This window comes from Eubalaena glacialis, chromosome 9 (assembly GCF_028564815.1).
Source record: "Eubalaena glacialis isolate mEubGla1 chromosome 9, mEubGla1.1.hap2.+ XY, whole genome shotgun sequence".
In the NCBI taxonomy this organism is placed as follows: Eukaryota; Metazoa; Chordata; class Mammalia; order Artiodactyla; family Balaenidae; genus Eubalaena; species Eubalaena glacialis.
In genome coordinates, this window is record NC_083724.1 from 45018860 (window position 1) to 45046070 (window position 27211).

General features: G+C 39.7%; 1 protein-coding gene across 3 annotated transcripts in view; it reads right to left on the minus strand.

The window, feature by feature from the left end:
• PCSK5 (proprotein convertase subtilisin/kexin type 5) overlaps positions 1–27211 on the minus strand; it is a 451917-nt gene that overhangs the window by 170513 nt on the left and 254193 nt on the right. For all 3 annotated transcript variants that reach the window (XM_061200330.1, XM_061200331.1, XM_061200332.1), the window contains exons 11-12: positions 13248–13365; positions 11188–11376 (exon numbers count right to left, since the gene is read on the minus strand). In XM_061200330.1, the coding sequence (XP_061056313.1) occupies positions 11188–11376; positions 13248–13365 (307 nt within the window). The remainder of the gene's footprint in view (positions 1–11187; positions 11377–13247; positions 13366–27211) is intronic.

The window sequence follows — 27211 nt, forward strand, 5'->3', positions numbered from 1 at the left end:
TATAAGGCTAGCATATGAAGAAACAGGCATATTATTTACATAGGCATGTGATGTAGATTTGACTATCTGAAGAAATATCCAAAAGATTTCTATAGAGATGGGACCCAGAAAGTAGAAAATGAAAGATGGGGCAAGAGAAAAAAAAATTTTTAAGTACTTTAAAAAAAATTATATACATCTATTATTTTTGTTGGGGCAAACAGAGAGGGAAAAGCATCTCTAGCATTGTCTTAGGAGCAACCATGTCCAGTTACTGGGACATATCTGTCCTTCAGTGCAGACAAATACAAAGGTCATGACAAGTGGATGTTGATAGCTATTTAAGACATACAATCACCTCTCCTTGCTTTACTTTCATGTTCACCAAGGAAACTGGTGGTTATCATTTGAACTTCCATGTGGATCTTCCCATTAGGAGAAAATGCACCCTTCTAAAAACAAAAATAACCAGTTTAATCTCATTATAACTTAATACATTACAATTCTGATTTTTTAAAGTGTTCTATCAATGTGTTTGAGGCTCCCTCTAAAATGCCAGCTGGATTCTAAAGCTGGAGGGTTAGGTGGCGTAACTAGGGACTGTGTTGGGTAAATGGCTGACACTCGGCAGCTTTCCCTGGAGAAAAGCAATAAACAGGAAAATCACCTGTTGCATGCTCCTGAGCTCTTGAAAGAAGAAAAATAAAAAGTATTTAGCAACATTCTCAAAGTGTCCCATGGTCAGAAAATTGAGAAAAGGCTGAGTTAAAGTTGAACAGATCTCTTTACTGGAGAACACTGCAGATCTTTGGAATATTCAAATATGTTTTGTTAATCTCCATAATGGGGTTAATGGGAGGCAGTGATTTTCAAACCTTACATGGATGGGAAGGCCTTTTTCTTTTTTTAGAATATCTGTATACTATCTGTAACAGGTTACTTCTGAACCGAAGGGTGCGGCATTTCAACGAGGACCATATTGGATCTGGCAGCTTTCCCTCGTGATAACGGGGATGGAAACAGTGGCTCCGTACATGAATGTCTTCCCACTGAAAATGATCTTCGATAGATTATGGATGGTACAATCATCCAGGAGATCTTACAATCCACGCACTACCACAGTAGGGCTTGTTTCACAAGTTTGTGGCTTGAAACTGGACTTGGCCAGGAAGAAATTGTTGGGTCATTATAAACACAATTGACTTACCTACTGGGTCCTTCATGTAAAACCCGGAAAGTGTGTGTTGGGTGAAAACGAGACACAGAGGTAGGGAAGGAGGAAACTTTTCAAATGGCACTTCCTGCCAGAGAGATGTTACTGAAGCGAATATTGTGCCATAGAAATGGATGGAGGCAGAAAATTGGTCTAGAACCACTTCTTAGCCCAACAGTTCTAATTTCAGTTCTAATTCGTTGAGGCTATTGTGCCATTTGAGGGCACTGAAGCAACAACTTGTCATGCAATACCTTTCCAAGAGTGTCGAACTTAAAAGCAATTCCCAAACAGTTTAGACAGAACATTTGGCTCACGGCCTCATGTCCAAAAACTACAAAGGAGACTTGAGGCTGCCATCACATGAGGGGCAGTCTTGTTTCCACAACCTCAGCCAACTTTTAATTACTCATGGGTCAGTTATTTGAGTGCTGGATTAGCAGACCCTATGTTTCTTCCCTTACACCCTTTCCTCTCCACCTTTGAAAATCATTCCATTGCTATCAATCATTTTAAAATCACATTTGGAATGAAAATTAAATATAAACTAGGTACCCAGAAGAACTATCCATAATCACCATTCAAATAAGTGTTTCAAAGCCCGAATGTAAACAGGCTTTGTCTATCTGGCTGAGTGGTTCCCAGCCCCGTCTCTTCACTTTATGCAGAGCTGGAATGCTCATTAGTTTCATGTGGACATAAAAGTTGAGGAGGGGAATTAAAATGCAGCCAAACACGATCACTGCATTTTGCTAAAAGAGTTGACGGGGAGAGAAATAGACACTGATTGTTATTGTTGTTTCAACTAGCTGGGCATTGACTTTTCTAATCCCCACCCTTTTATTTTTACTCTGATTCAGTACTTAAAACTATTCACTATTTTTCGTATTGTGCTATTTAAAAACCCTGCATCATCTGCATATAACAAAAGGTAATGTAGGTTAGTAGACAAGATTTGTGTTGCAAAGAACATATTTGCTCAAACCAAGTGTCAAACCACTGGACACTGCTAAAGAGATTCTAATTGTGTGGTCTTCGTTTATCAACTAAAAAGTCCAGTGCCCTGTCTGAACGTCTGTGCTGTGCCAACAGTGAAGAAAAGAGACACATGCCAACATTATTAGTGTGGATCAAATGTCAATAAAGCAGGGCCAGTGTGCTGAAAGCTGGAGTAGATTAACTCCATGCCCGTGTCCACATCTCCTATTGCAGTGAAACCCTGTTCTGTCAACTTGACTTCATAATCATGTGCTCAATGAAATGATATATGCATGCAGTGGCACAAATCATGTATCCAGTTATTAAAACGGTGCCCACAGCCCTATCCCTGTGAGCGGTTTTCAAATAAATTACTTTGGATGAAGCCTGGTAGGAAGGACTGCCATTAAATGTAGTACGTCCTTTTGAGGAATTAACTCAGGAAATAACTCATATAATTACTGTAAGCTTTCTTTCCCCCTTTCACTTAAAGAGTCTAGACAATGTGTCAAGGCTACAACATGCTTCTCTGATGTTATGGCAACTAAATAACAAGACATTTTGTGAGTACTGACAGCTATGTGTTATCATATAATTATTTCTCAAATTGTAAATGGATCTTAATTTCAGAATCATCCACGACTACCCAGACAGTATTTGTGTTCACTACAGAATTAGACATTAAACCAATATTTTGGAAGTTTTCTTTTTTCTTTTTGTTCTCTTTTTTGATTTTTAATATTTTTAGTGCTTCATCACAATTTAACATAAAGCTGATAGAATGCTTAAAGCACTCAATTGGCTCAGTTGTAACTGAGCTTCTGATTTTCTTTAGATGTTTGGCTTTTGTAAGTTTTAAATAATTTGCTTCTGAAACCGTATTTAAAACACACTATTAAGTTTTTCTCTCTCTTCTAATCTAAATTGCTTCTTTAAGAAAGGTTGAGAGAAAGGTACTGGTTCTAGAGGTTTGGAATACCTAAAAAGGTGAGTTTTCTAAAAAACTTTCAATGTGCACATTATTACTAACTTACCAACCCTGAAATGCATTCCTTCTTGTGGGTACATGATGTAAGTACTTAATCGTCTTGAAGATATATTCTTTAATAGTAGATGGCTTTTATCTAAATATTTGTTTTACATTAGAAACTCCTTTGTAAATGACTTTCACAGCACCCAGCAACATACTGCTCGCAAGTTTTTTGATGACACGAAAATAAGAAGAATGTGTTTGAAAAAGCTGGGTGATCTTTTAAATGGGTGCTATTTAAAAGTCTGGTCTGCGGATGGGCAGCTTCGGCATCACCTGGGAGCTTATTAGAAATGCAAATTCATGGGCCTCACCCAGACCTTTAGAATCAGCCTCTCTGGGAGAGACCTGGCCATCTGTGTGTGACAGTCATTCACGAGGTGCTTTGAAAAGCACTGCATAAAGAAGGGTTAGCACTTATAAGTGCTTACTATGCTAGGAGCTTGCTGTATGTTATCTTATTCACTACTTGTAACAACCCTGTGAGGCAGATACTACTACGTCTGTTTTCTAGATGAAAGAATCACTTTTCCAAAGTCAAACGTAAAAATGGGTGAAATCAAGACAATCCCAGCTCTAAGCTCCAAAGGCTGTACCTTCTTTTGAATAAAGGAAGAGGGTTATTCTTATGGTGAGGCCTTACTGGAATGTAAAACTTCCACAGCAAAAGTGTAATTCTGCAAGTCACACATACATTTATACAGCAGGACACTTTACAAAATGTCAGTAGTCTGTCATTGAACATTTGGGCAGGGACAAAAATATTCAAATAGAAACACCAGTTAAACACAGTTAATTATAGAACCCTATAGGTTGTGCAGACGAGAAAGTGTACCTTCTTTCTACTTAAGACCATAATTAGAAGCAGAGATACTCATCTGTAATCAAATTTAGAAAGGGAGGCAAAGTTTCAGCTTTCAGTCAGAGGCCAAAATTTGGAACAGAGAGCCAATACAGCTAAACTAAATCTAAAACTCAATGAGTTGGGGAAAGGGGGTGTATTTAGGGGAAGAAAAAAAAAAAGCCAGGTTTTCATAATTCTAACAAATGCAGTTGAAGGAAGAATCTGATGGGATAAGCTTTTTGTTGGAAAATATGTAGGCAGGCAGAATTTGAACACGTGGTCGTATAAAGGCTTACATCTAGAGTTGCTCTTGTATCTGTTTTAAAGGGACCCAAGCCCACCTGATTCCCCCTACCCACGCCAGATCCCCACAGTCTCCCTAGAAGGAAAGCATTTGTGCCGATTATTCAGTTTGGTTTTTTGTCAGGCAGGGTGGACAGGCCAGAAGGAGGAGCGGAAGGGTGGAAAGACAGGAGAAAACAAAGGGAAGAGAAGGCACTAACTGTCCATTCCAGGATGCCTCTGTTTACTCGGGGCTCCCACCCACTAAACCATCAACCTGGTCTGCCACGGGGGCCGGGGGGGGGGGTTGCCTGCTGGGCTAATGGGGCATGCAGCTCGAGCTGGACTAGCTGTGAACACTGCTGTGTGCCTTCCAGGGCTCAGCACCTGCAGATGCTCGGGTAAACCGTGCTTCCTGGAACAGCTGTTCTCCACAGGAGTTCCAGCCAGTGCCCGGCAGCCAGGACAGGGAAGCACTGAGGGGCTCCAGACGGCCCACACTGACAACGTCTTCAACGACCTCGCTGAAAAGCAGTTCCCTAGGAATTGTCATGGTGAGGGCGTAAGCAATGTTGAAGACACTCCTTACTGAAATGTCTAGGAAAATGAGGACTTCTGGAAAGCTGACCATGACCTCTTTATTTCTTTTGGGAATTTACTGTTATGGATAGCATTTTCTGGTCCCAAGACCAGGACACAGATTTTGTCAATGCTGAAATGAAGATAATAATGGAGGGGAGTTGCTGTCCTCTCAGCTTCCTTCCTAGTTTATTCTCCTTGTCTGTGTGTCTAGTTTTTGCATCATTAAGGGGAGATGATGCCGAGTGAGCCTCGGATTCTGAGTCTGAGCTGAATCTCAGCATCCTTCCTTCTCACAGCAGCCAGTGCACAGGCCACTGTGAAGAGTTCTGCCTCATGGAGAAACAGGAGAGATCAAATGGGGACGAATCTTTGCCACCACAGCTCTACCTCTTCATCTCAAATGACGCCACTAGGAAAACTGTGTGTTTTAAACCTTTCAGAATTCCTATCTTTTAACTGCACAGTGTTCTTTGCTTTATGTGGTCCTCCTCAGAAATCTTGACTTCTTTGAAAGAAAGATAAGTGTCCAACAGGGGAACTATTTATTGCCCTCATTAATAATCTCTGACACACAAATAAAATACTTAGGAATAAAGTTGACCAAGGAGGTGAAAGACGTATATGCTGAGAACTATAAAACATTAATAAAGGAAATTAAAGATTCAAAGAAATGTAAAGATATCCCATGCTTTTGGATTGGAAGAATTAATATTGTTAAAATGGCCATGCTATCCAAAGCAATCTACAGATTTAATACACCTGTATTAAATACATCACTGATTTAATAGTGTCAAATTACCCATGACATTTTTCACAGAACTAGAATAATCCTAAAATTTATATGGAACCATAAAAGACCCAGAATTGCCAAAGCAATCCTGAGGAAAAAGAACAAAGCTGGACGCATAACCCTCCCAGACTTCAGACAATACTACAAAGCTACAGTAATCAACACAGTGTGGTACAGGCACAAAAACAGACATATAGATCAATGGAACAGAACAGAGAGCCCAGAAATAAACCCACACACCTACGGTCAATTAATCTTCAACAAAAGAGGCAAGAATATATGATGGGAAAAAGAATCTCTTCAGTAAGTGGTGTTGGGAAAGTCAGACAGCTGCATGTAAATCAATGAAGTTACAACACACCCTCACACCATACACAAAAATAAACTCAAAATGGCTTAAAGACTTAAACATAAGACATGACACCATAAAACTCCTAGAAGAGATAGGCAAAACATTCTCTGACATAAATCATAATACCAGTGTTTTCTTAGGTCAGTCTCCCAAGGCAATAGAAAAAAAAAAAAAAAAAAATGGGACCTAATCAAACTTACAAGCTTTTGCATAGTAAAGGAAACCATAAACAAAATGAAAAGACAACAAATGGAATGGGAGAAAATATTTGCAAATGATGTGACCGACAAGGGCTTAATTTCCAAAATATACAAACAGCTCATACAACTCAACAACAAAAAATAAATAACCCAATCGAAAAATGGGCAGAAGACCTTAAATACACATTTCTCCAAAGAAGACATACAGATGGCCAATAGGCACATGCAAAGATGCTCAACATAGCAAATTATTAGAGAAATGCAAATCAAAACTACAAGGAGGTACCACCTCACACCACTCAGAATGGCCATAATTAAAAAGTCTACAAGTAACAAATGCTGGAAAGGGTGTGGAGAAAAGGGAACCCTGCTACACTGTTGGTGGGAATGTAAATTGGTGCAGCCACTATGGAAAACAGTAGGGAGGTTCCTCAAAAAACTAAAAATAGAGCTACCATATGATCTAGCAATCCCACTCCTGGGCATATATCTGGACAATACTATAATTCGAAAAGATACATGCACCCCTATGTTCATAGCAGCACTACTCACAATAGCCAAGTCAAGGAAACAACCTAAATGTCCACCCACAGATGAATGGATCAAGAAGATGTGGTACATGTATACAACGGAATACTACTCAGCCATAAAAAAGAACAAAATTGTGCCATTTGCAGCAACATGGATGCAACTAGAGAGTATCATACTAAGTGAAGTAAGTCAGAAAGAGAAAGACAAATACCATATGATATCACTTACATGTGGAATCTAAAATATGACACAAATGAACCTACCTATGAAACAGAAACAGACTCACAGACATAGAGAGCAGACTTGTGGTTGCCAAGGGGGGAGGGGGGTGGGGGGAGGGGTGGATTAGGACTGGGAGTTTGGGGTTAGCAGATGCAAACTATTACATATAGAACTGATAACGAGTTCCTACTGTAATAGCACAGGGAACTACATTCACTATCCTGTGATAAAACATAATGGAAAAGAATATGAAAAAGAATATATGTATAAATGAATCACTTTGCTGTACAGCAGAAATTAACACAACACTGTGAATCAACTATACTTCAATAAAAAAACAAATTAAAAAAAAATCTCTGACATACAAATCCCTTCTAAACCCTGACCTCATCACCTTTTCCTTGAGGAAAGGTATTACTGCCCTGCAGGCCAACATGGAGGCCACCAGGAGCAAAGCAGACCCTCCCTTCACAGCCTGCCCGCCCCCTTGTCGATGCTTCTTGCCTTCAGTTCCCAATCCTAGGAATGTGCTTTGAAACAGGGCCAAGGTGAGAGGACATGAGGATTCCTTGCCATGAGGTCAGAGACTGGGAAGTTCTGAGTAGAGATTTCCTCTCATAAAATTAAAGCTTTGGAATATGCCAGAAGGAAAAAATGCCAAAGGAAACGGTCTTCCCTTAGCTGCCTCAGTAGGAGGGATGCTACTAGCGTCAAGTACAAGGACAGGGGAGCCAGGCCCTGGAAGGTGGGCAGACGTGGTTTTGGGACCAGGTGTAGCTGTTTTACAATTAAAGGGTCAGATGCTGAAAGCAGTGTCTTTGGGGAGCTATGGACAAATGAATTCATAACATCCGTTTACATCTCTTGGTGCCTCCAGTCCCCTCCCTCCACTCAAATTTGTCTACCTTTTCTGGGGTGGCTACTTATTTTCAGCACTGAGATGGAAGACAGACAAAAGAACAGCACTTTAAGAAATGCTCCAGACCAAGAAGATGCACTCTGAGTGCAGATCTTATTCCCAGGAGGTAATGATGGGAGAGGCTAAAGTAAACCGCCAAGATCGGTCACCGAGCATCTGAAATGCCTGTTTCTTTTCTCTGACACAAGTCATGCAGCACTTTGGGGTTCAGCACTTTGCAAAGAGCAAAGCGGATGTCTGCTGTTGAAGAATGCATGCAAGACTGAAGCCAGCGACACTGTAATCCACCAAATGCCTGTGATGCAACCCACAGCTCCCCTGCTCACAAGTTTCCCCACTGAAGTCATTTCCAGGGAAGCCAACGAGAAATACTGAAATATGCAGGAAGAGCCCAGAAAGGCTGAAGGGACTGAGCTTTCCAGCAAACAGCAACTGTGGAGGGACTGTTTTTCTACAACGGAGGGGGCTCCAGGGAGAAGAGCTGCACATGTGTGAAGCCAAACTTTGCACTTCACCAGGGATCACCTGGATACTCCAAGTTCAATGCAAATGCACAGCAGTAAAGAAAAAAAGAAAAACATCAAGAAAAAGGTCTTCCCCGGTTTTGGTAACAACAGGTGGTGTGACCTCCATTAATCATAGAATTGGGCTTCTGCAGGCCTTGCTCGCTGGAGAGAAGCCTCAGGCAGGTAGCAGCAATGACCTGGCGGCAGCTGAGACCCCTGTCTGTGGAGGGAGGAGGGCGTGCCCAGCGACTGAGATACCAAAGCATCCTTTAGTTCCTTGCACCTGCATACCCTTAACCTGGCAAACTGCGCTTCATAGAGTACGAAGCCCAGGTTTCCCCATGCCCTAAGGGAAGACATTAAGTTTTAAAGACGAACACAAGAACACAAGAACACAAGAAGACTTCTGAGCACAGAAATAAAATGCAGTGAAAGACTCTGGAATCTGTACTCCTAGCACTATCACCAAGAAGCGCTACTGCTCTGTTTTCCTCACTGTCCTACAGCAGATGAAGTTGGAGACTTTGAAAAGCAACTGGCAATTCCTCAGTCTCACTTTCAGCTCTGCAGGCTTGCATTGGCCTTGGCCTCTCAACTCGTCTGGCATGTTGTCATTGTCCTAACAGAGATCACCACTGCCGTGGACACCTGGCATGTGGACAGGCGGCTGTGTCAACATAAGAGGTTGGCTTTCATTTGGACTGCATAGGCCTTTGACAATAAGGTTTTTACTGCTATTAAATGTTCCTCTTGGAGAGAGACATCAAATTAAAGAAACTTGTAGGCTTTTGGCTGTGGCTTGTATTTTAGAACCATAATGGGAATGGGGTGTATAAGGCAATCTGACATTTCCCCATCTGGTCCCACTTGTTGACAAGTATCCCCCACCCATGCTCTCAACCACTTGAAAAGCCAGTGGAGCAAAAGAAAACTTGTGCTAGAATATTCTGGCCTTTCAGCAGGGTCCTGGCAATACAATTACCTGCTGGAGAAATGTTTGGAGGAAGTATGGAGAAAGGAAGAGGCTACTAAGAGAAAGTAAGTGCCCTCTTGGCCAATAAAGACTAAAGGGCCAACCTTTAAAACAGTGGTTAGCAAACTACAGTCAGTCCTCAAACCAAATCCAGCCCTTGGTCTGTTTGTGTAAATAAAGTTGTTACTGGAACACAGCCATACACATTCATTTATATTGTTTACAGTGGCTTTTGCACTCTAATGGCAGAGTTGAGTAGTGGCAATAAACACATGGCCTGCAAAGCTCAAAACATTTACTAACTGAATCTTTGTAGAAAAAAATCTGCCAAAACCTGTTTTAAAACAAATAGAATTTCCTTTAACTTTGGAAAGTGCTCCGGCAAGAGCATTCAGTTAATCTGTAACAAATTCCAGCAGACACTTAAGGGCAGGGGAGGGCATCTCAGAGGCCTAAGGAATTAGTGTTCTGCACTTCTTTTATAGGATAAAGAACAACAGGCGGCCCCTCAATTTTTCTGCAGCATCCTTTTAATATTACCCAACTCTTAAATGTTATACTGTTCCGTGTCTACAGATTCTAGGCGGCTTTGCACTCTCTGTTTATGTGTGGGCAGTGAGAGCTATGACCATCCCATCATGATGTGTAAGTGGCGTTCCCCCTGGCCCCGCCCAGTTTTTAGGGGAGTAAGAAATTAAAGAACAGCTGTATATTTTTGAATTAATGTTTTTTGGGGTTTTTTTGATTTATACCCAGGAGTGGAATTGCTGGGTCATACGGTAGTTCTGTTTTTAGTTTTTTTGAGAAACCTCCATACTGTTTTCCACAGTGGCTGCACCAATTGACATTCCCACCAACAGTGTACAAGGATTCCCTTTTCTCCACACCCTCACCAACATTTGTTACTTGTGTTCTTTCTGATGGTGGCCATTTTGACAGGTGTGAGGAGATATCTCACTGTGCTTTTGATTTGCATTTCCTCTGATGATTAGCAGTGTTGAGCATCTTTTCATGTACCTGTTGGCCATCAGCATTTCTTCTTTGGAAAAATGTCTATTCAGTTCTTCTGCCTGAAAAATGTCTGTTCAGTTCTTCTGCCTATCTTTTAATCAGGTTGTTATTTGAAAAGATATATGCACCCCAATGTTCATAGCAGCACTATTCACAATAGCCAAGATATGGAAGCAACTTAAGTGTCCATCAACAGATGAATGGATAAAGAAGCTGTGGTATACACACACACACACACACACACACACACACACACACACACAATGGACTACTACTCAGCCACAAAAAAGAATGAAATTTTTGCCATTTGCAGCAACATGGTTGAACTTGGAGAGCATTACACTAAGTGAAGTAAGTCAGAGAAAGACAAATACTGTATGATATAACTTACATGTGGAATCTGAAACTACAATAAACTAGTGAATATAACAAAAAAAGAAGCAGACTCACAGATTTAGAGAACAAACTAGTGGACGGGGTGGGGAGAGGTAATATGTGGGTTGGGGAGTGGGAGGTACAAATTATTGGGTATATGATAGGCTCACGGATTATCCGTACAACACAGGGACTATAGCCAATATTTTGTAACAACTGTAAACGGAAAGTAACCTTTAAAAATTGTATAGAAAATCACGATCCTACAATATATGTACGTGCACAATCCTCGACTTCTGAAAAAATAAAAAATAAAGCACAGCAGACTTTTTCGAGCCGAAAGAGTTGCTGGGTGTCACTGTGACCCCCGCACACTGGCGGTCAGGGGCCATGACTGTACCTGTTGGCCAAAAGCTGGGACCTGGTTCCTGAGGGCGAGGTCAGGTAGATGGCCAGGTCTCCCCTCCTGGGGTGGGTGATGGTGATGCGCACAACTACGTGCTCCAGGTAGCTGACGTGGTGGTTGGGATTGTCGGAGCAGCCCGACGCTTTGTAGACGGAGCGCACCGCGCTGTTGGGCCGAACTGTCCTGCAACAGAGAGAAGGGGGTTTGAGCAGAGCACGAGGCAGAGCTCGTCTGCGTCAGCCTGCAGGCCTGGAAGGACCGCATGATGCAATGCAAGCCGTGGTCGCTGGAGACTAAGGGACACAGTGTCATTACCCAAATGATTAGGTCGTTTAAGGGAGTAACCCTGGTTAGGGTGGGAAAGGTGCAAGTGAGAGGAAAGGAGGAATGAAGGTTCTTTTATCTTCATGCAGGTAGTAGATATCAATATTGTTCAGATAGATCGTTGGGCCCTGGTGCTGGAGTGTCTGATTCAGTCACAAGAATGTGCCTTTCCAACAAGTTCCTGGGCGATAGGGATGTTGCTGATCTGCGGAATCCACTTTGTGAACCACCAGTATAGGGTACTGTGGTACAGTGGAGGCTTGGGGATGACTATGACCTTGATTCAAATCCCTGGTCTACCATTTCCTTTCTCTATAAGCCAAGCGCACACTCTTCCACTTGCCTACAGGCTCCTGTCTTCTTCACTAGCTTCCTCCTGTGTCACTGTGCCCCTTGAACACTGGGTTCCAGCCACACTAGCATTGGTTCAAGTTCTGGGATAATTCAAGTTTACCTCAGCCACTTTGCATACACTACTCTGCCTCTAGTGCTTTTTTGCTGCTGTTCCTATAGCTGACTCTTCTTTCATAGTCAAAGCTTAAATTTCACTCTCTAAGATGGTCACTGAACCATAGGAAAAACACGTTCCCCACCTTTTATTTTCTACCCTTTTTATCTCCAGCATTCACTTATTGTCATTTGTAATGATCTACTTATTATATTATTTTGGTTTGACTCCCCTGCTAGACTGTAAGCTCCACAAGGGCAGGAAGCATTTCTTATTCCTGTTTCTATCCCTAATTATCTAGCCCAGTGCTTGATAGCCAGTAAGTGCTTGATAGCAAGAAAAATTGTTGCTGAATTGGTAAATGAATTTGTGAATGAATAAACAATTATTCCATTTGATCCCATTTCCTCTTTTGTCAAAAGGGAATAATACCCAAGTTGTTATAAAGTTTTAAGAAGAAAACACACATTGTTTCTAGCACTAGGCTTGACCTATAGTAAGAGCTCAATAAATACTGGTTAACTTTTTACTTCTTTATTTTTTTTTCTCTTATTTTTTGCCAAAAATGGGGAAAAAAACTTAGTCCACTTATTTCTGCTTCCTAACAATTTCCTCAAGAATTATAATGACTCTAGTTTTATTACAAACCAAAGTTCTTATGTATTTTTCCGAGCTAACTCTCTAAGAAGAAAGCCGAAAGCAAATTACTAATAAAATCACTAAAATAAATCCTATTCTTCAGATTCAGCGCCTAGGAGAGGCTTCACTATCACTTGATGAATCCAATCAGCACAGCCTCCAAGTTTGTGAGGCTGAAACAGGGGACTAGGCCCTGGAATCCGAGTAAACTGCAATCTCTTTTACTGTGCATCCTGCATCACTCTTCAGAGAACTACATGGTATGTAGTTAAGATTCCAGAACATAAGGTTTACTTTTGGGAGTATACCAACTTATGGGGAATACTCCTACCATAAAATATGGGGAATACTTCTACCATCAAATAGAAATATTGACAGAGTAGAAACTTGAAGAATGCCCATCTGTAAGGGTTCCCCCACCCCCTTGTAAGATACGTTTTTCTTTTAAGGATCCTTGGGTTATACTAGTGTGTATTTAATGGCTTAGGGTCTTAGACATTCTATTAGAATTTTATAATTACATTAGAAAAATACTACACAAATTTCTAGTTTCCATGTGCAACACAGGCCTGTCTTAAGATATCTGCACTGGCCTAATCTCTTTTAGGGCACTGTCATGCTGTCTGCTTGCAGCAAACATTACTTGATTTGTCGGTCTGTGCTCTCCACACACACGTGCTGCTGGGGAACAGTGGTCCACTTTTCCGCCTCCATCACCATGGCTTCCGCATCCATCAGTCCAAATCCATAGAGATGGCTCACTACAGAAGGCAAGAAGTTGGTCAGCTTTACCGTAGTTAGCAGCAACCTATGCCATATATGTTGAGTTATACTTTCACACAGTACAAAACCCAGACACAACCCTACGGGAGCCAAGCTTTCTTTCTAGCAATGATTAAAAAAACAAATAAAACAAGTAAACAATCATAAGAAAATAAGATGAATGCATATTATTCATTGAATATGTTCTGTAACTAGTAACATGACTACCGTTTATGAATTGTTACTACGTGGCAGGCACTAGTCCATATTTTTACATTTAATCCTCCCAACAATCTTAAGATGTTAGTGCTATTATTATTATCATTCATGGATGAGAAAACTGAAGAAAGGGAGAAACTTGGCTAAGATTGACCAGCAATTCAGTGGTTGAGCCAAATTCTAACCCACATAGATTTGCTCCCAGGCCTCACTGTTAACCACTTGTATTCAAGTGATAACATCACCAATTTTGTAAGATAAAATAATTAGTAGGTTTAAAGAGAAGTGTATACAACTACAAAAATACAAATTTTCTGACCTATCTAGTATTTTGGTTGAAAATCCTGGAAGACATAAATTATTATCTTTCCTCTGGCATATGAAAAATTTATTAAACTTCATGCATGAAATATTTGGAGGCCTCTAGACTTTCATGCCAGCTTCTTATCCTCGAATGTTATAAACTTTTAGTTCTCAATGAGAAATACCTATTGATCTAAAGCTAAATTTGACATAACTGTTTCAGAAATTTCAATTACATATAGGAATATTTTAATGATGATACAGTGAGATCTACATTTGCAGCTCTTTCTAAAAATACTTTAAAATCCCAGTTGAATGCTTAAAATCTCCACCTTGCATTAAACTCTCTCATATCTTTATATTTAACACAAAGTCATACTTTGACCAGATTTGTTGCCTAAAACATTTCCTTATGACATGAATTACTTTATGCAAAAATGTCTAGAGATGCCCATGCTTATGGATTATTTAAATACTTCAGCTTGAAATTCAAGATATTCTATGATACAGTCCCATTCTACTTTCAAAACAACCTCCTTACCAAACCTTTTGCGTTAGCAAGGTCAGTCACTCCTCTGCAGTCCCAGTCGTATCTTGCTCTTTCTGCCTCACTGCCTTTGCTCATGCTGAGCCCTCGGCCTGCAGTTCCCTCACTCATCCTCTCTGCAGAGTCAAACTCTACTCTTCTAAGTTCCTGAAGGCCTAGCTAGTCTATCTTCTCCTTCTTGAAATAGTCTCTGACCCATAAAAGTCAATAGACATTTACTGAATTTCAACCATCTGTGATGAGTGAATTTTCTCCTTTCTAGACCTATAACTTTGTCAATCCATCTGCCCTTCTGCCCATCTAGCCAGCCATCCATTCATCCATCCGTCCATGCATCCATCTATTTATCCATGCATCCATCCACCTATCCAACATTTCTTGAGTGCCTTCTATGTGCCAGGCACTGTATTATGCATTGCACTTTTTACCTGTGTCGTCTATTGAATTGCTAATTAACTCTCTGTCAGCATGTCTTTTTACCCCAAATGTATTATAAACTGCTTGATGGTGGGAACTAGAACTTATATTTCTTTATATGTTTCATGGAAGTTAGCAGGACTTTATACACATGGGAGGAAATTATAGCATATAAAAAGGAAAATTGTGCTAGGATTCAGAAATACTGCTCCATTTCTGCTATTTGTTAATCGTATAACTTTTGGCAAACAAGGTAAAATATCTAACCCACAATTTCCTTGTTTGGGGATATTATTATCTATCCCATCACCATTACTAAATTGATTATTATATATCCTACATGAGAAAATCTGTGTAAAGAACTATACAAATGGAAGGGCTCATTATTATATCAGATACTCAGCCAGACAGGACGTACTGAATAAAATGGAATAAAAGTACTTTCCTATGGCAAGGATATATTTAGGATTTTTATACATGTACTTCTGTAACTTTTATTATAAATGATTTTTTTCTTGATTAAAAAGTAATCTATGTTCATTGTAAAAACTTGTAAATACATCCAGAAAAGAATAAAATAAAACTCATCAATAACCTCATCACAAATTGGTAAATTCTATTAACAAATCTGTTTAGTTTTATTTATATAATATTATGTGAGGTAAGCTTGCTGCCTTAATTAAAAAAGATACAGAGTAACCCACATAATAGAGGAGAAATGTCAAATTTGGGCTTAAGGAAACAAAATTTTGGAGATCTTTTGTTAAAGTTCATATAAATCCTATGTTGTCACTTATCACTTAACCACAGTCTATATCATTTCATCATGAATACTCTAAGGTATTTTCTTTCCCTGGGAGAATTGACATTATTGCCAAAGATACAACACTAGGCTAACTCTGCATGGTGCACAAATATCCCCATACTAGTGTCAAGTGGTTTTAAACCCGTACAATTTATCATTTAATCTCAGTTTAGGGAAATGAGATAAGAGATTTGATTGATAGGAGTGGGGTAGGGAAGAGGGTAAGTGTGGGCCTGGGGAGGGTAAGGGCTTTGAATAGTCTGCAAAGTGGGTGCCTGGGCCCCAGCTCAGCTGTGCACGCTGCTGTTCCCCACCTCCCCACACCCCACCCCCAATAACTGTCAACTTAACAACCTTTAGGACATAAATCAACACACAGAGTCATCAAATACAACAAACACTTCATGACTGTTAAACAACCACGTGAGTTAAGTAGAAAAGCACCTTGAGTCTTTATGAAGGCCGTAAATTTGTCTCGGTTTCCGATTCAGTTCCTACCCTCCAGAGACAAGGTCTGTTCACGCAACACTCAAAGGAGGTGTTCAGAACAGAGGCTGAGTAGCTGCAGTAAAACTACAGACTGGCAGGTCAACAGAAAAAAAACTGTATATTAATAAAATATTAATAAATGAGGGAATCAGAATAGATCATTGAAGTCCATTGAATCAGTAACGGAGATTTTCAGTATTTTAAATTATTTTAAGATACTTGAAATTGTGTATCTGTCCACAATCATGATACACAGTCTAGGAAAAAAATGAAATAAATTTATTTCTTCTTTTTTTGGGCGGGAGGCGGTGCTGACAATATATCAACTCTGTGTATTCTGATTGGCAGTTATTTGTTTGGTTTTTGGCAAATACTAATGAGAAGATAATTACACAATGAATGTGTTGGGCAGATAAACTCCTTCAAAACATGGTGTCAACAGGGAAACAAGCCATTAAATGGTATGGGAGCACTAGTAATTTTTCTGAGATATAACTGACATGTAATAATTTTTTAAATAATATAAAGTTTCACACTCTAAAATTAGCTATAAATTCAGAAACACTGTTTTGTTTGAGTCAACCATTTGAGTCAAGTGTTGCCCATCACACTGTTACCACTGTTATCATGCCCCATGGAGTATGATTTCTTACAGTGGCTGCAGAACACCTGGCTTAGAGATGAGGTTCCATATGTATTTGCGAAGTGAATGAATGTAACTGATTAGAGAAATTTTCTTTAATTCACCAAGTGGCATAAAGTGTTTTTCGGAGAACTGTAAGGGGGAATTAAGAGGTCTGTTCTTTTTGTTACTGACTACTATAGAGTCATCATTAATACTCAAAATGTATTCAAGTACAGAGCCAATATTCCTATTTTAAAAATTTATGGGGCTTCCCTGGTGGCGCAGTGGTTGAGAATCTGCCTGCCAGTGCAGGGGACACAGGTTCGAGCCCTGGTCTGGGAAGATCCCACATGCCGCAGAGCAACTAGGCCTGTGAGCCACAACTACTGAGCCTGCACGTGTGGAGCCTGTGCTCCGCAACAAGAGAGGCCACGACAGTGAGAGGCCCGCGCACCGCGATGAAGAGTGGCCCCCTCTTGCCACAACTAGAGAAAGCCCTTGCACAGAAACGAAGACCCAACACAGCCAAAAATAACTAACTAACTAAATAAATAAGTCAGGAGCTCTTTTAAAAAAAAAAAAAAAAAAAAATTTATGATTACCTGTATAGCAAATACACCATGCAAACAACTGGTTGTGATATGGCCATTCCATAAGTAAAATAGTTTTATCTATGCATGTTTTTCATGCCAAGATCAGAGCAAATCCTGAGCCTGAAAGTAACTTCATGATGATCAAGTGGGACCTCTCTGTGCAAGCACTGTGCCAAATGCAAAATTCTTTGAATTCGATATTTAGAAAGACACTGAGGGAACAAAGCATGTATATAGATTAACTAAAGATCTCGAAGCACAGTTAAAAAATGTACTTCAGAAAGTACATTTATCTCTTGGTAGAATGATGCTGAACAAGCTTAATAAAGGGAATCTGAAAAACTTGCTTAGCATTATATTTGTTCCATTAGGCTGCATGACTGTTTATGCAGATAAGTTCCGAAAAGTGGAACTGCCTTGCGCCAGAAGTTTAACTAGTTTTTATGCCAAGTAATCCAAAAGCTTCCCTGCTTGGACTAGTCAGATGGCCGAGAGAAGGCAGGAAAATAGATAATGTTCTCCGGCAGGTATATTTCCATTTTCTGATGAGACCAGAAGTGCCAAGAGGAGCTAATCATTAAATACACAAGTAAACAATTGCATAGTTCAAAAGCAGATACAGTTAATTTAGACAACAGTGCTAGCTATGAGACCTAAAAAAGTCAGTTCTAAAGAAAAGTTAGAAAGCTCAGTAGGAAAAGAAAATTAGAAGTTTTGGGCACAGGAAGCTATAACCAGGGAAATTTGGTGTACTTCTATCTCTCTTAGTGGACTATCCTTGCTGATGCCAGCTATTTTAAATCTTTTTTAGAAAAATACCATACTGAATAGATATTTCATAACTCTAAAATGCCTATTAGTAAAGCACTCTCTATATACTAAAGTAATTGGTTGGAAAAAGTTGTGTGTGTGATTTTTTTTTAAAAAGTTCTTGAGCTTCCTGAAGTAAGGCTTTCTGCTACCAGCTGTCAGATGTACAGACAATGCTATGTAGCATCCAGTGTAAAGTAGGGCAAACAACAACAAAAACCATCCAAGTTGCCTATGAGAGATTAAAAATTTTGCCTGTGACTGAAAAAAATACAACTAAGTGACAGCTATCCATTCCTGAGCATTTAATATAATTTCTTCCATTGGGGAAGTCATTTCTTATGACTAACATGACTAAATGCTAAGGTTTATCCAGAGGTGTCCTGGTTTTAGCACTGAAATCCTGTGTCCTGGGGAAAGCCTTCATTCATGGACAAACCAGGAGAGTGGCTACCCCACGTGGAACCAAGGGAGTAAGGTGATGCTCTTATGGAGTGGCACAGAGCTCTCACATCTTTTAATATCAATAATCCAGTAACTAGAAGACGTATGGGCATCCTGAACTTATATTTGTATTTTTTGAGATGCACGTGATCATCAAAATATAAAACATGGTTGATAAATTAGGTTTAATTATTCAATTCTTAGAAAGGGTCACTTTCAATACACTTCACCAATGTAAGCTAAGAATTTATACCATTAATTATGATATCACTCATGGGGTTTGGAGCACCTACTATGTATTCAACACAATGAGGCTCCAAAAGAAACAGAAACTGCTGTGTGTTCTCAGGCCAGCAGGAGATGAGACAAGAATAACTCTATGATTTCACTAAGAAACAATTAAAAGCGATAACTGTGTAGTCACTGTGTAAGTGTAAAAAGACTTCAAAAGAGTAAGAAATCAGTAAAAAAGACAATGGATGTAAAGCAACTACTAGAGCCTGCTCTACACAAAGTACTCAATAAATGTTAGCTGAAATTTGGAGTCAGGTAAGATGACCCAAGAAGGGAAGGTGATATTTGGACTGGGCTTTGGTGCCCACATCGGATTCAGTGAGGTGGAGATGCAGGGAGGACAACCAGGCGCCAGGATGGACCCTCCCAGTTAAATAATCATCAGGTCTGTGTGTGGTTCTTTGGCGCAGTGAGGAAACCAGCAGCCCTGGCGTGTGGGGTGAGTGGTCAGCAGGGGATGGGCCTTAGCAGTCTACATGGTAGGAAATAAGGGGAAGAGAGTGGACTGCGGGAGAACTGGATGCCAACCGTGACAGTGGGGTGTCTTCTGCCATCAGTCAGGCTGTTGCTATTCTATTGATACCTAAGGGTAAACCACCAGACTGAGAGGTAGTTACGCAAAAGGCAAATTCCTGTCTTGAGGGGGGCTGCTTGATGTGCAGGGTGGGGTTGAAACTCCGACTGAGATCAAAGAGCTCCTGCCGCTGTGAGAGTCCTCGCACCTTTGGGTTCTTTGATCGTCAATGTGCTGAACCACCTGTTCTGAAATAACTGCTCCCACCAGGGACCCTGCGCCTCCTGCACCTACTAATCAAGCCAGACCAAACGTGCAGAATAAGCGGAGGGCGTGCAACGCACCCCATTGCACATGCATCATGTAAGTGCTTCAGTACTGCTTCTTTTAAAGCAGAAATAAACAGCTAAATACGAAAACATAAAATGTAAGATTTATAAACATGAAGAAGCGGAAAGTAATACTCTTCCGTCTCCTATGTCAGCACTTCTACACTTAAACATCTCGATAGATGAAAGCCAGGATGCTTGCAGAATTAGCCTTTTCTTCTCTTTCCTTACTCAGACATCTATCTCTTCATTACATACCCTTTAAATTTCAGTGTGAAAGGCACATAAGCTTCTTAGAGAATCAGAACTCTAGTTGCAGTGCCTTCTTCTGCCTCTTCCTACAAAATGCAGACTCCCTGGGGGCAGGAAAACCCTGCAGCCAGCACCTGCCTTATTGCCTCACTTTGCATGGTTTGTTTCCAGTTTTCCTTTGGTTTTCCTAAAATCACGGGCTCTACTAACAACTCCAGCCAGATCCAAAGATGCCATCCATCACCAGCACTACCGAGGACTTGCATGTGGAAAGTTTCCAGACACTGATGCTTGGCTGTCTGCGGGGTCTGCACTTCAAAGCGCCCCTCAGGATGTGTTTGTTTAGCAGCTATAGGTAGTCAGACAGGCTCGTCATTACAGAGACGAAGTAAAAAGAGTTTAGGAAACCACTGCTGAGTTCTTCTCCTCCATGTACAATGTACTTCATTATACATGATTTATATGTACACAATTTATTATATATGCATATATAAAATACATATTTATTCTAATCTTTTAAAATTTACAGAGTTAAGATAAGGAGATATGCCTGCCTTCTCTTAAGGGCATTTAAGAAAAGATAAACATGTCACATTATTTTCTCCTTTTCTCTGGCCATTCTTTTGTTTGCTTCCAACGTGGTCATAATAGGCAAGTAATTTGCTTAAGGTAATTGACTAGTATTTCTTGAATGGAGGTAGGAAAACTATTTTACCACCTTGGGGAAACTTAGCCATGTATTCCTGGGCATACAAGCATAGATACTGTGCTTGCTTTTAGGAAACTAAGGTTGTTTGGACAGAGATGAGAACAAAATAAAAAATGTACTACAAGGGCCTTTGGGTAAAAGCTAATTGAAGATTAGACTGACCATATAGCTCCCCAGCCTAGATCTTCTTGGTATATAACTTGGATAAACAATTACCAGACTGGGATCTTGATGAGCCAGCAGTCAAAAATTCTTATTTGTGAATTATTCATATTATTTTTAGATAATTCTTCATTTAATTTTCGTTTACTTTTGCTTTTTCCTTAAATTCTCATAAAAGAATGGAATAGAAAATCTGGTTGATATTTATTTCAAGTGAGTGGATTTTCATACTCAGTAGTTAACAGAGGTTGCAAAGATATAGTTATTTCATCTAACTACACCAAACATCCATGGCTCACCTGATATGAAGCCATTACCCACTGCTGATATGATGGTTGGCAAACTACAAAGAGTGACACATAGAAGAAATTATTCCTTGCAGCTGGGAATGTCATCTTCTGATTGGGAAGAAAGCTAACACTTATCTTTCTAAGTTTCAAGTATTATATAAGGCTTCTCATGAACATTCCTTTTCATTTACATAAAACTCAAATAAGGGACAATAATAAGGAAATTTCTGTAAAATCTCAGAAAAATAGGCCACTAATGAAGGCTGCATATTCTCTTAGAAGAAATAATACTTGAGATGGTTCTTATATCCTGGACTAAGATTTGGATGCATGGAGGTATAATTCATGGGGAAAGGAATGAGATATTTGGAATGGTGGCTTCCTCAAGAAACCTGTGTGGGCCTGGAATCCCATGGATGGATTTAATCTGGAGGTAATGGAGTAGCCAACATTCAAGGAAATGACATCATTTAATTAATATTTTAGAAAGACTGATCTGGCATTGGTGTATGGGATATGAAATGGCAGACGGATTGAGGCAGGGAACTAGTTCCTTCAATGGTGCAGGCATGGAAGACCATAAAGAAGGTTATGGAAGGGGTGAAATGAAATAAGAGATCAGATAAGAAAGGAGCAATGAAATTTCACATCTCGCACTATGTAGGATACATACTGAGTCAGAGTAAATGGGGTGATCTAGAGAAGGATATGCCCTGATGATAGAGGTAACTTTGGGGAAGAAGTTGTTTTGTAAAAGACAACTGACAGTTCCATTTGGCAGTTTTGAGTTTTAAATGACACAGGTGAGCCTTGGGCAGAGATTCTAGGTGGGTAATGGATGAAGTCAATGCTGAAGATGGTAGAACTGAAAATCATTAGTCAGGAGGTGGTACTTGTCATTTAAAGGAAGGTGGGGATGTGAAGGTGGAATTAAGAGAATGTAAGAGGGAGGGAGGGAGGGAGGGAGGGAGGAAGGGAGGGAGGAGACGGGGAGAGAGAAGGGGAGAAGGAGAGAGAGCCAGAGCGCTCTAAACAACAGACCTTAAGGAATGGCCCAGGTGAAAGGAAGGGAGAGAAAGGACTCAGGAGAGTGTCAATGAAGAATGGGGCTATATCTTGGCATCACAAAAGGCAACAAAAGACAGATCTGGACTGGGTAGATCAAAAGCATGAAATCCTAGAGAAAAACAAGGAGGCTTCTGGTTTGGCAAGCAGAAAATGGTTGAAAATCTCAAAGAGTAATTGCACTTCAAAGGTGGAAGTGGAAACTAGATTGAAGAAAATTACAAAGGGATTAAACAGTAAGGAAACGGAAGCAGCTAAATCAGACTACTTGTTGGGAATTTTTAGTTGTGTAAGGAAGGACAGAACTAAGGCAGGAGGATAATGGAAAAGTTTTTTTTTCCCCCTCCAAAATGGGGGATACAAAGTTCAAAAACACAGGGTATGGTCCAATTGACAGAAAGGCAAATGCATGAAGCTGGGAGCAAATGGCTAAGAGACTGACAAGAGATGAGATTTTTTAAGAGCACCTTTCACACATGGGATTCCTTAACCGAACTACAAAAAAAAAAATATCATTTGAGAGACAAGTTTTTCATTTCTTCTAAGGATGGTATTTCAATTAGCAACATTCAAATTTCACTAGAAGAGAAGTTAATTCATTGCATACAGTGGATAACTTGGGTCGGTGGTTCCCAAACCTGCATGTGCATCACCCAGAGGACCTGTTAGGGTACACATTGTGTAGCCCCACTGATTAGTAGTTTTGAGGTAAGGCCCAGAATTTGCATTTCTAACAAGTTCCCAGGTGATGCCAATATTGTTGGTCCAAGGACGCCACTTTGAGAACCACTTCCTAAGGGTATACAGGCTAGCATCTTTCCTGGAAGCCCAGTTGATAAAGCCTGGTTAATTAGGCTAGTATCTCCAACATAGGGCCTGAGTTTCTGTAGGCATGATTCACAAATACCTGTCCCTCATGCCAGAAGCGCAAGAAGTAAGTTGGTTATACAGAAGATCATGCCAATATCTTTTCATGGGGGCTACCAAAGACATTTTTGCTTCTCTTAAAAAAATATTTTAAGAAGATAAAGTTTTCCCAATTAATCTATAAATGCACATCCCTCATTTTTCAAGCACTAGGTATTTCCTTCTTTGGATACACATCACTTAGAGAGTTAAATTCTATGCATTGTTAGGATAGAATCAGTGTTTGATTGAGATACAAAATCATGCTCAATTACAATGTTGAAAAAAGTAAATGCACTGAGATATGTATTTCCTAATCTTACCGCCTCTACAATTGAAGTGCATTTATCAAGCATGTATCAAGCATGCTTCCCAAAATAAGATGCCTAGAAGAAATTTTGTATGGGAGGTAAAAATATTTTACATATGCATTTTTTTACATATTAGCTAATGAAATCTGTAGAACAATGCTAGCAAGATAGTATTATTCACATTTTACAGCTGAATAAACTGTCTCATGAATATTAAAAAAAAAACAACAACTCTAAAGTCACTGGGACTTGATCCCAAGTGTTCAAAATCTTGATGTATTATATATGTACTCAGTGATTACCACTGTCTGTAAGACACACAGTATTTCTTTCAACTACGGTACTCAAATCAATCATAAATCCTTGGAATAACAAGGTAGCAAAGGTGCAGGGGGAACATTTTGGGAATTTATCTACATATCACAAATGAACACTGGAACATTTTTATCCTCTCTTCCTTTTGCAAATCAGCTGCATTAAAAACTGCTCTCTTCTTCAAAACTCATTAAAATATCATGTGCAGAGAAAGAAATATGTGGAGTTTGGAAGGAAAGTTAACATGTGGCCCATAACCCTTTCCCCTATTCTTGCTGAGAAATGACCTTCTTCAGTCATTTCTATCAGGGGTTTTCCCTGAGTGAGAAGATATTGTTAATATGGTAAGGATACTTTATTTTATATTCATGCTGAGACCACTGTTTTATTACAGCTAACCAGTCATGCACAGATGGAAGAACGGCATTGAGTGGCAAAGAGCAGCTTCCCATTTGTTAACATCCAGCAGTGATCACAATACCCTCCTTTTGGGCTCTTTCAAAGATGACTCTGGAAACTTCAGGGTGTACCGTGTCTTCTGGTAGAACACCATAAAATGAAGCCTGTTGAAACTATTACTGGGATGTGTGATAGAAATTTAATTGCTTTGAAATGCCTAAGGCTAGCAAGATGTGAACATGTGTAAAGAGTTTGAATTGAGATTCTAAGAAAAAAAATGTCTGGATCTATTTATGTCACAGAAGATGTATCCAGATGGATTCTGCAAAGTGATCGCCTGGTGTGTATAACTGTACCTTCCTAGACACAGTGGCCTTAGGAAGTTACGCATAGAACTAGGGTGGGATTAATTTTCAGGATTTCTTTTTGAATCTTTGGGTCTGGTTTTTATTGTAGACACTGGTATGAATATAAAGATCTCTCTGGATAGAAAAAAAGGATGGGCTAAGCCATCTTTATGAAAATTTAAAAAGATGTAATAAGGCTCCTTTTTCTCTTGTTCATTTGGGTTATCTTATTGATCCTGAACCAGTTTTCACAGCTGGAACAGTGCCCATTTGGCATGGTCTCACTATGGTCACAGCAACTTAGAGCCCCCTGTCCCTGATGGAGGACAGGGAATTAGTGCCGCAGTCTGTGCTCAGAATGCTGATGCCAGAGTCCAAACTGATAGGCATGTACTGATTTCAATGACAGAGTTCCTCCTATGCACCTCAATCACATTTCCCCCTTTCACATTTAAAGCTCTATTCCTCGGTAGAAAAGATGGTCTGTTGGGAGCACCTTCCCAAGCCAGCTTGATGATAATCATGGAAACATCACATAAAGTCCTTTTCACCACTGCCTTATGCCTGTGTTCATGTATCCTGCATATATCAATGTTTATAAGGACTCATCACTACAAATAAGAATCTTCTCCTACTGGCTCCACATGAAATAATTATACATTTGAACTGATGAAGCTTCAATCATTTTTGGTCACAAAATAAGGCAGAATGTAGAAAGAATATGAAGAGAGAAACAGATTTGTGCTTTACACACTCACTCAAAATTCTAAGATTTTGCGTCAAACTGTGTCTAGAGAGTTGGTGATAAAGATAGTGATGAAAAAGATATTGGAAAACTCTATTTGACTGCAGTAACTTTGCTAATGAAGGTTCTGTGAATGTCAAGGTTGAAGCAATAGATGAAGGTTAAAATGACCAAAACCATCTCTGGAGAGATACCTTTTAAAAGATACCCGTGCCTTTGACGATTGTGGGAGAAATTACAACAGAATTCTATGCAACAGGGCTGCCTATGTGAGAATTATGTGTATTAGAGACAGCTGCCTCTTTCTTTAGGTGGACATCATCCCACTCTGGGGCACTTGGCTTGGTGAGTAAATCACAGGCCAGATTTCAGTCTCCACTCAATCCTCGTTTGATTCCCTTGCGCAGTTAATAACCTGTGCGACGAACTATGGCAGCCCTAGCATACAATCATAGACATTTCTTGCATTTTCAGGTATCTCCTCTGATTCGTTAGTCATATATGGCCAGAATTTAGTGCGAATTTTAGGATTCTAAGATGCACAATATTGAACTCTGGAACAAAGCTGGACACGTATCTTTTACCTTGGCTCTAAAGGCACTTCTGAAGGCAAAACATATAAAGAAAAGCAAAAACTTTCCAGACAGAACCATCCCACACAGTATATTAAGAAAGCATAGATGCTGCAGCCTCTGGCAGGTTCAAAAAAGTCATAAAGCTTCCTAGGACTATAGATGATTCTAAGTTTGCTTCACAGCCAAGAAAAAGAATATTAACATAAAACTTAAGAAAGGGAAAAAGGCATTTGTAAACTGTAAATGCCTCTGTCACTCTATCTGCAAGAGTCTCACAGCGACTCAAGAAGCTAACCAGAATTATGTCACTCGCTTTCTTTAAGTCTCTGAAAATTGACACGGCAAATACAAAGACCACAACTGTACGTGAAAATAATTCAAATATTGGAAGTTAAGTGGCTTTCTGAAGGTCATGGTGAACAATAATAAGCAACAAAAAGACTTGGGTCAAAGGAAATTTGTGAAGTCTTCTCAAAGTACAATTTCTGGCCTGACACTTTTCAAGAAGCGATCTCGTCACCACACCCTTTGTCCTGGATTTATTAAAGACCCATTTCAAAAAGCATTTCTTTGTCTTCTTTTTTTAAAAAAAGAATTTAGCAAAGATGATTATATACACCAGCGCTATAACTCTCCTCATTTAGAAGGCGACCAAGAGATGATAAAAAATTTCACTGAATGTCACAGCCCTTGAGGTCAGGAATATACAATTGCATGCTAAGATGATAGAAAATGATCACTGCAAGAGCATTTTCATCCATTTTAGCAAGTCAGTTTCTTCTGTGCGTGTCATTTTGTAGCACATATCATAGGACCCATGGATTTATACCATCAGCTTAAAAAAGAAAACTCTAACATCAAAGCGACTGGAATCGACTTGCTTGATGGTCATTACTATTATCCAACTCACTTTCTCAAATCAATGTAGTAGCCCCAACATGTTTTTCAGATCAAATAAGAACTCTTAACTCTTGGAATCAGGTAGTATTGGTCTCAGTTTCTTCTGAATTACTTCCCTCATCACATCATACCTGTCCTTTTTGCACACTGGGCCCTCTGTCTTCTCCCTTACCCTGACCATTGCTTTCACTATAGCTGTCTCATCCAGTTTTAATCCCCAATCCTCCAAGAGATACAAAGAACAAATAATACATCTGTTTAAACTAACTACTCTAAAAACTATTTCAGACAAGTTTTGGTTCCCAGGAGTAACTCTAAGGTTCTCAAACACCTTCCACCCTCTCATTATATTTATCTATGCTTCTCATCTAGGTTATGTACATGACATTAACAAATCATTCATGATCAGCAGATTATGCTTTTTTCAAAACATTCCAGCCCATCTATTGTTTCTTGAAATCCAAGTAGTCTTCTAGAAAA